The sequence below is a fragment of the Aricia agestis genome, chromosome 16 (genome assembly GCF_905147365.1).
Source record: "Aricia agestis chromosome 16, ilAriAges1.1, whole genome shotgun sequence".
NCBI lineage: Eukaryota > Metazoa > Arthropoda > Insecta > Lepidoptera > Lycaenidae > Aricia > Aricia agestis.
Window position 1 is genome coordinate 14,591,629 of NC_056421.1, and position 14,587 is coordinate 14,606,215.

Here is a 14,587-nt window from a genome sequence, read left to right on the forward strand (position 1 = left end):
TTATTAGGAAATTGGTGAAACAGGTCCTAAACATTGACATTGATTGGCGCCCTCGCACACTGCAGACTTTTAGTTTTAGTCGGCCAATTTTAATCGACAAAACATGTCTATTGTGCCTAAAATAGTCACAATAGACATGTTTTGTCGACTAGCAAGATGTACATAGGTGCGCATAAAAAACAATTTGTATCGGCCGATAGTGTACTTTTACCCCAATTTGGTCAAACTATCGGCCGACTAAAAGTCTAGTCTTCGGGGGCTCAGCCGCAGTAGCCCAGAGTTATATTTATAGTGCTTCACATTTTTCCCAGTTTTTCAAATCTCGGATATTACATGTAGTCTTATATTGAACTGCTAAAGTTTATTTTTCCAAAACGTTCGACAGCCACGAGCACGAGTTTCATCCAAAACGTCACAGTCGATAGCGAATGCCGGATTTAAAAATATACATTCTCAAATTAATCTAGCGTGGATCTCGCGAGGACACCGAACTAATAATTTTTCGTTGACTAAATTCTTTAATTTCTTACAAATATCCTACTTTATAATAAACTTATACAATTTTAATGATAATAATCAAATTATCACAAACAATATGTCCTCCGACAGATATTTACAAGTGGAATGTCATGACACCGATCGGGCTTCGTTGATAACTTCGTTTTTACATCTCTCCTAATTCCGAAATCACTTAAATATTTATACATCACTATAATATACCAAATGAAACTGCTACACATCGGGTAAAGTTTGCTGAAACAATTTACAAAAATACATCGCCGGGGTGATGCTGAAACTTAGATTCAGTGTACACTGAAACTCGACTTGGCGTTGCATTTTTTTTATGAAATAAGGGGGCAAACGAGCAAACGGGTCACCTGATGGAAAGCAACTTCCATCGCCCATGGACACTCGCAGCATCAGAAGAGCTGCAGGTGCGTTGCCGGCCTTTTAAGAGAGATTAGGGTAATAGAGAAGGGTAGGGAAGGGAATAGGGTAGGGGATTGGGCCTCCGGTAAACTCACTCACTCGGCGAAACACAGCGCAAGCGCTGTTTCACGCCGGTTTTATGTGAGAACGTGGTATTTCTCTGGTAGAGCCGGCCCATTCGCGCCGAAGCATGGCTCTCCCACGTGAGAGCTCTCCCACGTTGCATAAAATGAAATACAACATTGACATGTCAAAAAGCGGTCTATCATGACATTTCTATGATGCATCGACAAGTCTAAAAGCTTCACTCCGCCTGAAACGAGAAGCGATGAGACGATGCAAAATATCGCATCGTCTCATCGCTTGTCGTTTCAGCTTAAAGTAACCCATAAAATTATTTCAATGTGGTGCCTTCGGATGCTTATTATTATGAACACAAGAAAGGCGTCCGGGGGGAACAAAGCTTAATTTAAGTACAGATCCAGGTAAATGCTAAGTACTATGGTCTAAGCCACGAGACGAGTCACAACTTCATAAACATTCTTGTCACTTATCTCATGGCTTTAACTTTAAGTTAGTGGAAAACTGAAAATTTACTTACAGCTCAAATGAATGTACCAAAAATAAGCACTAAATGCTATTTCACAGGCGTCCAACGTTCACAACATTAACTCTTTTAAATAAAGAAAGGGATTGAGACAAAATACAACTACACACGATGGACATACTATAGAGCAACGACATACTTCTACACCTACCTAGAGTGTAGAGTGTAGATGTTAAAATCAGAAAATGAGTTCGAAATCTGTTATTATATGAAATGATTTGACTCCGGTTGCAGTTTGTCTTCGTCCCTGTCTCGATAGAAGCGAGTTACCGTATCGCCCTTGGTCAAAATGCATTTGTCACTTACGATACAGAAGTTAGATGTTAAAAATGTACGGGATTTGCCATAACGCCTCGAGAGTGCCATGACACTAAGGGTCAACCCGCAGGCCGCAACGCGACGCGTAGATGCATTTCTAAATTTGTATGTTTTCACAGATTTGCTAGACGTCTCACGCAATTGAAATCTGTCAATTCAGTAAAAATTTAGAAATGCATTTACGCGTCGCGTTGCGTTCGGAATCAACCCTTACGATGCGTTATGTCAAATCCATTTTTGACATCTAACTCGCGATCGAAACTAGCGAATATATTTTGGCTAAGTACTGTAAGTTCCATGTGAAGTGTTATTAACCTAGGGGGTGGTCGAACGCGTGGTTTTGTACAACTAACAGTGCTAGGGATAAATACTTAACTAGGGGTATTGCACGAAAACCTGGGATTCAATCTACCGCTATAATGTACATAATTACACGAGCACACCGCGCCTGCCGACACTCTGGTTTCGCAGATTTATCGCACATCACTCTAACAATCATTGTAACATAATATTGTGCGTTCGATTACAAAAACAAAGTGTCACTTTTACAAATTCTTAGTACCTAAGGGACAGCGGTTCCAGATGTTGTCTTGTTGACAAGAATCTTTTCATGTCCCGTACGTAAAACATAATCTGAATTATCAACAAATTCACTTTGAAAACGTATAACAATTTAGACATAAGTACTTAAAACGAAGAATTAAGTACAGTTTACTGTTAAGTAAAGCACAACTTAGACTGATTTTGGTCTCACGCTGACCGCTCGCTGACCGTCGGCGCTGATGGCTCGAGATGTATGAAATTCTAGACGTTTTAAACGCGTAGCAGTTTCTTCTGATATATTTTCATAGTTTTTGGTATTGGCATAGACCGTCAGCGAGCGATTAGCTTGAGACTAAAATCAGCTTTAGTTCGTAGATAACATTAGTTTTGCTGCGGTAACACTTAAGTCACTTTCTGCACAATGAAGTTTGTCTCTTCTATCGCACGTAGCCTCTGCACTATCTCGCTTTTGCTCCGAAAGTCACAATTTCACTACCAAGTGTGTGTCACCATGACGTCACTAGTCGCCGGCGCGGTGCGGGGGCCGGGGGCTCAGTAGAGGCGCGGGTCGAGGGGCGGGGGTTCGGTGCCGACGTCGATGTCCGTCGGCCCGTCGTCCTCCGCCGCGCTCGGCCGCTGCAGCCCGCGCACCTGCAATTTACCACCATCGATGTAACGCCTGATGACAGAAGACACAGTTTAGAGAGCATGCAGGACCGTAAAGGTCTGGTAAGTATAGTTTGTATTATGTATAGGTATTGTATAGCACGAGATGACCTCTGTAACTCCTAAATTCGTTTATAGCGCAGGAACATTTTCCGGGATGAAAAGTATCCTTTGTCCTTTTCCGGGACTCAAATCTTCATATCACAGCAAAATCGGTTCAATGGTTTGGGCGTGAAGAGATATGAGACAGACAGGCAGACAGACACACTTTCGCATTTATAATATTAGTATAGATAATATGATGCGAATTCGATACGCCAGTTGGCAGTTATTTGGTTGAGTTATGAAGTGTCGTTAAGTTATTTGCAAGATGTTGACGACGTTATCAGCTAAATGTAAAACCAATGCGCGAGTTCAACGATTGTTGGTAATGTACGATGACGATAAATGGATTGAAGTTAATACAAATAGTAATCATATTTGTATAAACTTCAATCCATTTATCGTCATCGTACATTACCATCAATGGTCACATTAGAATATAGAAATGCGAACGAATTACACACTTTTTAGTTTGACCAGTCCAGACATTGACCACCCAGTCTGACAGATTCCCCCAATCTGCCACTTTCTCTATTCTATCGCAGACAGAAACGGCCTTTCAATGGCGGCCCTACTAAAAATGCGGAATATTGCGTAATTGTGTAAATACAACGCCCTCCTACAAATATCACCGGAATAATTATGTCAGCGTGGTATGTGGTTTGTGGTGTCTGGTGTGTGGTCTGTTACTATGGGTGTGCGGTGTGTGGTGATGCAGCAACAGTCAGTACCTGCAGCAGCAGGTTGTTGGAGAGCAGGCGCGCCTGGTGCTCCTGCGCCTTGGCCCGGAGACAGGCGATGCTGTTGTTGCGGAGCGCCTCGGGGTCGTCGTAGTGGTCGGGGGAGGCGCGCCCCTTCGCCGACGACGACGCCGTCGTGCTGCTGCCCGGGGAGCTCTGCGCCTGCGCATACAATCAAGTTAGGAAACAATATTTACCTATTTAGTTACCTGAGGATATTATGTACCATCAAGGAAACTGATTACTAGGCAGTTGACGGACCAACGTCATTTGGTCTGGCTGGTATATCAATTCAATGTTAGCTGTGATCGTTGATGATGTTTGACTTAACGCGACCAAATTACTCAGGTCCGCCATCTGCCTAGGAATCAACTTCTATGATAGTTATCAGTAAGTAATACTTTATCAGTAAGTCGCGCAATGCTCCGAGCAGGCTTTAACGCTTCCAGTCTTCATTTGGACTAAAATGGATCATGGACGTATCACTTAAAGCGACATTTATCTATTATAATTTTTTTCAAGGATCGTAATATGAAGAAGCGTCACTATAAATGCGTGGTCGGGCTGCCACTGACGCAGTGCGTTATTAGTTATTTCGTACCATCGAATAAATTTATTCATAAGCAGTTGACGGACCATCGTCATTTGGTTGAGTTACTTATGTCAATTCGATGTCGGCTGGGTTTGGCGTAACGCGACCAAATTACGTAGGTCCGCCAACTGCCTATGAATCAACTTCATGAATGCTGCTTCGGTAGCAGTGGCGCCTTTACCCATTGCGAAGCCCCGGGCGGCAAGTCTTTTACGGGGCTCTTTGTCTTTTAAATAAGCGATTTGCGAGGCCCTGCAAGAGCGAGGCCCCGGCTGATTGCCCTGTTCGCCACCCCCTCTAGGGCCGCCACAGTTCGGTAGAGATGATGTTATCTTCGACTTCAGGTATTACCTGGTGGTCGTGGTCGTGCCTGTGCGGGGAGGGCGGCGCGTGGTCGGCCTCCGCCTCGGATCCCTCGCGCTCCGACCCCGACTCCTTCAGGTGCTGCGCCGCCTCCAGCGACTTGCGGTGCATGCCTGCAACAACATGATGATGATGAGTAAAGTACATATTATAAAGTAATACAATCATCGTAAAAAATAAAAAACTCAGGATGGTGTAATAAGAAGACAAAATGTGATAATTGTTTTGTATAATGTACGGGGGAATAAAAAAAAAAGCATATGATGATAATGTCAGTAGGTAGGGCTAGGTTTTTTTTTAATGAAATAAGGGGGCAAACGAGCAAACGGGTCACCTGATGGAAAACAACTTCCGTCGCCCATGGACACTCGCAGCATCAGAAGAGCTGCAGGTGCGTTGCCGGCCTTTTAAGAGGGAATAGGGTAATAGGGGAGAGTAGGGATGGGAAGGGAAGGGAATAGCGGAGGGTAGGGAAGGAAATAGGGTAGGGGATTGGGCCTCCGGAAAACTCACTCACTCGGTGAAACACAGCGCAAGCGCTGTTTCACGCCGGTTTTCTGTGAGAACGTGGTATTTCTCCGGTCGAGCCGGCCCATTCGTGCCGAAGCATGGCTCTCCCACGTATAAATAAGGTCACCTGAGTCAGGAGAATAAAACCTTACCATTAGGTATTTAATACACAACTTTACGCCAAAATGCCTACAGGGAACCACGACCTTCAGCAATGAAGAACACGACGCGAGAAGGAGGAGGATTAACAATTGGTAACGTTATGTAATAAACGTTGTATATATTTGTTCGTTCATCGATAATTCGTTAATCTTTATTTCTTGGACTGGTGTTCAAGAGATAAATATTAACGATTTACATGGGTTTTATATAAGCAATAAAAGCTTTTAATAATCTACTAACTAGTATTTAGTAACTACTATCTTTTAGAAAGGTTTTGACAATTAAAAATAGTCTAAAAAAACTTCGTAATTCGTATCTATTACGAATTACGAATTCTTTCTAATATGAACCTTCCCTAAACTTGCAGGAATATTTCAAGACTAAAATTAGCCAAATCGGTTTGGCCGTTCGAGACTATCAAAATTTAGAATAATATTCTTATTTATTCTTTATCAGTGAAAGGTTAAACTAAATGTAAAGTATGCTACGCCGCGTTTTCTTGTGTTTTCGTAGGTCTACGTTTTCAAAATAATTTCGTGTAAACATTTAGATTCAGAAATCAGCTTACACAAACACCTAAATTAAAGTTCAATGATCTATAAATACTATCTACTTATGCAAAAACTGTAATACAGTTCGCAATGTGATATTGGATCTGATTTGCGATGCACAGTCAGTACTCATTGACGGGGAGTTCCAAGCTCATAAACAGAAGCCTCGTAAAGGCGCCTCAAACATCTTTGAATTTACAACCACGACATCCCAATTCCCAGAATAATGCTACGAGACTTGGAATGAGATTTGATGATTATAATTGAAACTTAACATGTGAAATTACAAAAAATAGTTTAACAATCTTAAAAAATCTACAGCTAAGTTCTACATTTCTTGTTATCTGTACAGTTTATAAAACTAATTAACGAATCAGTACACTACGAGGATATATTAACTACCTGAGCATTTCCTAAGAAGACATGCGACGCGATGTATTCTTTATCTTGTAAAATTGACTAAGGAATATGAGCAGCCTAATCATCTGAGTCCTGACAGTGTTGCCTTTGTATTCTAGCAATAACAAACTGTTGCAAAACTTCAACCTCCAACATATTATGATCCTACCGTACTCTGGGAAACGAGTACCTACGTTATATCACGCGGCTATTCAAAGAAATCGTGAAAAATTTCAGTCTGGAATATCTGGAATTCCCATCTTCTATCATCTTAAGACGGTCCGAGTAGACCGTCATTAGTATTGTGTAGTAGATGACCCAATAAACTTCGTATTCCTCGTTCGTTCCTTCCTAATATAAAACTTCCCTGGAATTCCACGAATATTTCAAAACACACGCAGACTGATTCAGGATTGACTGATAGATACTCATCTATCAGTTGTTAAATGTTTCAGTCAGGAAAACCTGTAGCTAATTTTCATCTTGTGCTATCTTAAGATATTATTAAGGTCTTAAATTTTTGACCTCAGAGCTGAGACAAGTCCAAGTGGACGTCATTAGTATAGTGTATGTCTACGCACCGTGCTGGTCTGCGGGCTGGCCGCCGGCGCCCTGCTGCCTACGCTCACACTCCTCGCGGCTCGACTGTAAACCTACCGACAACATCATCATCATCACACGCTCGTCACAAACTTCCGTCTGCCCACCATTGAGGGGACAGACTTGCTTTATGACAAACATTTTATTTCAAATATTAATTCATTGCAATTTACATGTACAACCGTCTTTATGAAGTTCGGTTTGGTTAGGAACTTTAGGAATAAATATTTCATGTAGTCTTTGAGGTTATGTGAGCGTAGCACAGCCCTATTACAGCGCGATGCGCGCGCGCATATCAACAGCCAATCAGACGCGCGACGCTCGTATTGGTCAAGCACTTTTATTATATTATGTGCACTAATTGGGTAAGATCGAGCGCTTATTTGATACGACATAATATATAAGAAAGATTTGACATACAAAAATGTGCACACTTTAAGTGATACTATCTAACCTCGAATAGAAAATTAAAACTATAGTATTAGTGACGACGCGAAATACAAACGTTTATGTACGAGTACGATGTGTCTGTCTGTAATACGAGTAATATGTAATATGTATAATTTTATGTAAGCGTTCTTGGTATATTCACAGACAACATTTAACTTTTATTTATATGATTAAGTTTAACTTTTATTTATATGATTGGGCGGATTCGACCAAACTGGAGTAAAATTTTACTCGAGTCTCCTAATCTAAGAGTAAGCTGGTTTTGCGTTTTTCCAACTTCTAATCCAAGAATGAGGTAATTACACGGGAGTAAATATTTACACGGGCTATTTTGGTGGAGTAAATATTAAACTGAGAATAGTTGCACAACAGGGTTCAACTGTCACGGTCGGTGTCATTGTGAACTATAATTGACATTTTATTTCATACTCTTTGAGTAACTTGGTAAAACGCAAACGATAATACCCTAGAGTAAATTATAGGATTAAAATTATTCTCATGATAGTTATACTCGTGTAACTTCAAGTTTGGTCGAATCGGGCCAACTGCCTACGAGTACATAGGGATATAATATACCATAATATGCAAAACAATGAATTGCATTTGAAATGTCGATTATTTCAAAATAGTATTATGATTATTACATTCACGAAACAATCTTTTGCTTGATATTCGAATTGTAAGCTCAACTTTATTTCAACATGTTCGGGCAGTTATAAAAATGCGTTTTGAATTATTAACTCGCGGGGAGTGGCAATAAACCGCGATCGTAAAACGCTCGTAAGCGCGAGGTTTTATTAAACCCCCCCCTCTACACCCCCTCGAGACGACGACTCGGCTGCTTACATATCATTAATATTATAAATTGATCTTGTATCTTGCAAGAATGTGCATGGATTTCATAAACTGGTCTCTGTTTGCAACTTTGCAGTCAGTGATTTGCATTCTTTATTGGTTAATGTGAACATTTTTTTTTATTAAATAAGGGGGCAAACGAGCAAACGGGTCACCTGATGGTAAGCAACTATCGTCGCCCATGGACACTCGCAACATCAGAAGAGCTGCAGGTGCGTTGCCGGCCTTTTAAGAGGGAATACGCTTTTTCTTGAAGGTTTGTAGGTCGTTTTGTCCGGAAATACCGCTGATGACAGTTCGTTCTAGAGTTTTACAGTGCGCGGCAGAAAGTTACGCGAAAAACGCACTGTGGAAGACTGCCACTCATCAAGGTGATGAGGATGGTATGTTTTTCGCGTGGGACGATAGCAAAAAGATGCAAGTGGTATGATTCCGAACAATTCCTCAGAGCACTCCCCGTGATACAACCGATAGAGGATGCAGAGTGAAGCAACATCTCGGCGTAATTCCAAGGGGTCCAAGCTGTTTGAAACACTATGGCAGTCAACAATTCGAGCGGCCCTTCGTTGGATACGATCCAGAGGGAGCAGTTGGTATTTTGGCGCCCCTGCCCAGAGATGAGAACAATATTCCATATGAGGCCGAACATTTAATGCGGCGTTATTGATATTTGAACTGGTATCTGTAATCTTGACGGGAAGAGAACAGTTAACGTGTAACGTAGTATGCTACAATAAAGATACAGATACACTGAACGTCCTTAAGCGGTTGTCCGTTTTAAAAGTCCGTAGCGTAGCAATAAGGTATCTTGGCGTATTTTGTACCATAAGAGAAATTTTCTCATAGGCGGAACTACTTTAATTGGTTAGGATTCGTTATTTTTGTTTTTTATATAACCTGACTTAATGACAAAGATCCGAATCAATTTCTGTGATGATACATTAAAGTAGTACCTTTTTAAATAGTTAGTATAGTTTATAGAACTATAATTAATAACACACAAATTTTTAGTGCCTTTTTTCAACGGTTCAAACTTTGTTGACCTTTCGCGAGATATATTACAGTAAGTTGGATGCCTTGAAAAACGTTCCCCATTTAAGTTAGACGTAAGATTGTTGCTTAACGACTACACACGACTACAGCATACACAAGAATAGCGATTTATGTTCACTAATGGTCGAAGTTAGTGAGATGGCCGACCGCAGGCCGCGGCGATTAGGGCCGGGGTAATGTTACATAGAATCGGGAGCGGATTCGAACACCATCATTAATCACTCATTCAAACTTATGGTGAGAATTGAGCAGTCTGCGTGAAGCGAAATAAAAGACAGAATTAACTGATCAATGTAGCTGTCATTGTTTTTTTTATTATGCAACCACATGGATTAGTTAGATACGTTTTCTTTTCGACGAGATTAAAGATAATCTTTAAATTCATTAATTTATTTGAACAACGCATACCTAAGAAGCATGAGGAAAATATTAGCATAAACACAAAAGATAACCCTATCAAAATGACATGAGCCAAGCGCGGCCACTATGAAACATCTAGCTGAATCTACTGCGAGTTGATGGTTGGATCAGCCCGCTATAAGAGTTTCTACACACACGATTCTTCGCTCTAAACAAGGCGAGCACCAATCTATTAGTAACTCGAGCTCCACAAAAGGCAGTGAAGTGCGTGTCTCCGGCGTTTTGTGAAACGCAGCTGCGAGCTGTCATGTATTGCAGATAATTCGTAATTAGACGCAGATCAAAGCGAGGGCCGCAGTTAGACACTTTGTGGTAATGCAACACATTTGCGTCTCTCCCGCGATGCGGATTGTTTGCGCCGAGGAGGGCTCTCGTGTTATATTTTTCATTTGCGGTAATGGCGGCTTAAGTCGCGTATACACGCGCAAAATGATGGAGGTAGCTGAGCAACGGTTTAGGAGAATAAAAATGTAAATTATTAATTTTGGTCAACTTTTGATAATTTATTAAAACCTTTTTTTAATATGTTATATATTTTTTTACTATTCGAGAACTACGAGTAAAAACTGTACAAAATTCGATATATGTAGATGAAAAATCGTCGCCGCTGAGTCATATTCTATTTTTGTTACATTACAAAATATACATCCATACAAAATGTTGATTCAGGAATGAAGAACATTTCTGAATCAACATTTTGTATGGATATTTTTATGATTAAGGTTTTTGTGTCATGCTTAATAATTTTATTCGTATTTACATTGGAAATATGCGAGACAAGTATGTCTGTCGCTTAGCAGAGCCTCCTCGCGCTTCTCCGACATCGCGTTCATCGCCGCTCGCGCGCTTCTCTCACCTCGGTCGTGTTAGTGCGTGTAACGCCAGCTTAACTTTTAGCAAGATAAAGGAGTGATGCACAAAGCGAGTGTATAATAGGCAGACAATTCCGCGGTGCTCCGAGCGCATTATGGTCCATTTGGCGGCGCTTTGACGTCTGCCGCCCCCTCCGCCCCCCGACTCCCCTCGCGCCCCCCCGGCCGCCCCCCGCGCCCCTCGGAAGACCAATTACTAACCCATTTAGCCGACACACATATCGACCCTAATAACAGCCGGCTACTCCAGATGAAAGGTCGGAAATGTGAAGATGGCCAGAGTTAAGATGGTAATTGTGTAATCTATGACAATGTTGGGTGCTTGTGACCCCGTCGGTGGCGTAGGGTTACGTGCACCCTACATCCCAAATTCTGGGAACCGCTCGACTGGGACGAGTGATCTCGTTAGGGACGAAAGTATGAGAAATACTTTTGTAAATTAACTTCAAGTGTTAGTGATCTCTTTGAGATTCTCTTAAAAAAAGAGAAATAAAATATAAATAATATAATTATTGAATGGGTGAGCTATACCATTTTCATCGTTGGTATTAATTTTTATAAGTGGACACTGAAGATTCATGGTAGTGACATCAAACACGATGTAAATCTGAGGTCCCAATCACGACAGAAAACTTTTTCATTACTAAAATTTTAATAATATTATGTTTGTTTAGGACAACAACTGCTAAAATATTTTTTCACTATACTTTCAATGATTGTAAGTATATTCCTCTTAGCACTCATTATTATATATGATTGATTTTACTCCTGGAAAACATAAAAAAATCTTTGTGGGTTATCAAGGCTGCGAAATATCTGTTAGAAAGCCTTTTGCCAATAATTTAAGTAAAATATTTGGTTAAGTTAAATTAAACAAAAACCAAAGACCTCCTAAAAAGGCACATTAAAAGTTAATGAACTATTGTTGTATTACTTATTTAAAGTAAGTAATTTTACTGAGTTTATGAAATACAAACACAAAATTAACTAATTGCAATTAGTTTTTTATAGAAATCTGTAAATGAAATTTGAAGAAAAAAAATCTTAATTCGATAATTGAACTTAACTTAAACATTAAAGCTAAGATTCTTAAATTGAATAACAGGTTAAAGATTATCTAAAATATTAAAAATAGGAAAATTTTATTCCTTTTCAGAGTAAATTTAAACTACAGTTTTTAATTCATATTAATCGCCATGCGAAAGTCTAGCCAGACGACAATTTAAAAGAATAAAGTGTAAATTTTAGTAATTAGAAGTAACTGAATCAATAAAAAGAAATCTAGTATCTTTTATTGGTTGTTGGAATTAATTACTAAAATATTAAAAAAATCAATGCACACGAAGGTAATCTTGTTTCTTTAATTTTAAGTAATTTCTAAATGAACTTTTATAATGATATTTTATCTCAAATAAAACAATTAGAAAAGGGGGTAATTTTGGCCAGAGGACAATAATTAATACACTCATAAAACTCATTGATATTATTACAAGTAAACATGTCTAATAATACTTGCATCTTATCAAGAAGCCAGGCAAAACACTCGTCGTAGACATTATGCGTAGCGGCGTAGACGTGCTACGGCGTAGCACGTCTACGCCGTAGCAGCGCGCTATACACTTACTCTACGTTACATGATGTTTTAAGACAAAATGCTTTTTAATGTTATAAATAATATGTGAAATAAGTACAGTCATTTTGGCACCCATAATGAGCGTATTTAATGTTTTTATTTTATATTTTAGTAATATTTATAGTAATTTTTACGACAACTTTATAATTTTGTACAATATTATGTAATAAATATTAATTAGGTTTTTTATTTACGTTATTTTTATTTTATATTATTCAAAGATACTTACACAGTATACAATAGTGTTATAATGGTTTTTATCATGGTTGTGGTCTGTTGTTGGTTGTGGGTTTTTATTTATTACACTGATAATTTTTTAGATAAAGTATTTTAGATGTTATGTACTCGTAACATCTGAAATAAAGAAAATAACTCCTGTTTTAAAACATGCAATAATAATTGATATACTTAAAAAATGCAATATCTCGATTTTATAGAAAATTAAAGCAATAAATTGTATATAAGAGAATAAAAATTTTTGAAAGTTTTATGTTTGTTCGTAATCATTTAACCAGACTGCAATATAAGTACGGCGTTAAACGTGAACCTCGTGTTCACTGTATAAACATTTTATTAAACATGGCTCAAATCACGAGTAGCAAAATGAGCATACACCGTGAAAACCATTATTATTTCACTACAGCTTCAACTATTTATGCTAAAATTAAGTCACACCAACAATGTAAGCTCAACAAAGGCTACAATTTTTCATAACACTCCGGCGGTACTACATGGGGCCGCGGTACATAATTACGATGTAATCGAGGCGGCCATGTTGCCCGCCCCGCCCCGCCCCCCGCGCGCTCACCCACCCCCCGGCTCGCGCCCCTCTCTCCTCGCCCCGCCCCCCGCGCCGCGCAGCCTCCCCGCGTCTTGCGGTAGGGTTAAACTCGCGGTTTTGATTTTCATTATAATTAGCAGGATTTAATTATAATATTTTTTTTTCTATGGACGCTTCACACCACGTCAGTCTGGCCCCGTGGTAAGTACCTAAAGGACTTGTATTACAGGTACCAGACAACGGAAATATATTTAATACTTTTATACTATACATATATTTAAGATTTTTATTATATCATACACATATTTAATACACATCCAGACCCGAGAACATTGAAAACTTTTTGTTCCGTCGGCGGGATTCGAACCCGCGACCCCCGGCTTGAGCTACCAACACGCTCACCACTGAGCCACAGAGGTCGTCAAAATATGTATGTTTGATTGTGTTTATTATGTTTTGGAGTTGTTTTTATCTTAGGCAGGTTATAGATTATTATTATTAATTAAATTTTCGTTTAATAAGAAACTCTAGAAATGTGTTATCAAATACTGTATAAATCAGGTCTGCATTCGTCATAATAAGACTAAATCTTTTCGTTAAACTTTAGAAATAGCAGGGTGGGACTTATTTCTATTTCACCTCAGAGGTTAATTTCTTAAAAATCGTATACTGTAAACAACATTAAAATATAGCCAAAATAGTAATCCCATCTTTACCAACTATTGAGTAAAAGAAAATTATTATCTTCACATTGATGGTGGTGACACAGACATTGAAACAATCTATATAAGAATGGAGAAGTTTAAATAACAAATAGTTGAACAGATTAACAGTGTTATTATGTGAAAAGCTGAGGAACAGAGTGAAAATATAAAGATTTGGGACCCCAGATTGCTACGAAACCCTTGAAGGTGGAAAATATATTACTCCACAAGAATTACTACCATATATTGTATTTCAGAATATGTTATTTATTTGCCAAAACTGTAAGACTTCATTATCCTTAGGGCTTCACGCGAGAGCGAGATTTTTCTCGTGTCGTCTCGTTCTCGTCTCGCTTTAACGAGATGAGACGAGACGTTTTGGAAAATATTATGGGCAATACCGAGACCACATACAGGGCAACCCGAGAGTCTCGTTTTGGGTATTGTAATTTTTTTAATGTAGTTTTAACGGACAACTTTTATTGTCTCTAAATCTTAATGTTTTGAAAATTTCGCCTTTCAAAACTGGATAATTTTTTTCTTCTTTTCTTATACTTCTTGTAGTCAATATGTGAACAATTATTGTATACATCTGTGGAGCTAAAATTTTCTGAAGAGTGTTCACCAGTTTTATGAAAACTTTTGAACAGTGAAGATCTACAATTTTTGAATTTCAGCACAGTAAAATGTCGACAATTAGTGTGAGTGTTAGTGATAACAACCCAAATAAGAGGCG

At 39.0% G+C, this 14,587-nt stretch overlaps 1 protein-coding gene across 1 annotated transcript in view; it reads right to left on the reverse strand.

Moving 5' to 3' along the window:
• Positions 1-2,711: 2,711 nt before the first annotated feature.
• LOC121734909 (visual system homeobox 2-like) overlaps positions 2,712-14,587 on the reverse strand; it is a 105,058-nt gene continuing 93,182 nt past the window's right edge. Inside the window, exons 7-9 of the mRNA XM_042125539.1 lie at positions 4,850-4,974; positions 3,898-4,068; positions 2,712-3,049 (exon numbers count right to left, since the gene is read on the reverse strand). Of these exons, the coding sequence (XP_041981473.1) occupies positions 2,951-3,049; positions 3,898-4,068; positions 4,850-4,974 (395 nt within the window). The 3' untranslated portion in view covers positions 2,712-2,950. The remainder of the gene's footprint in view (positions 3,050-3,897; positions 4,069-4,849; positions 4,975-14,587) is intronic.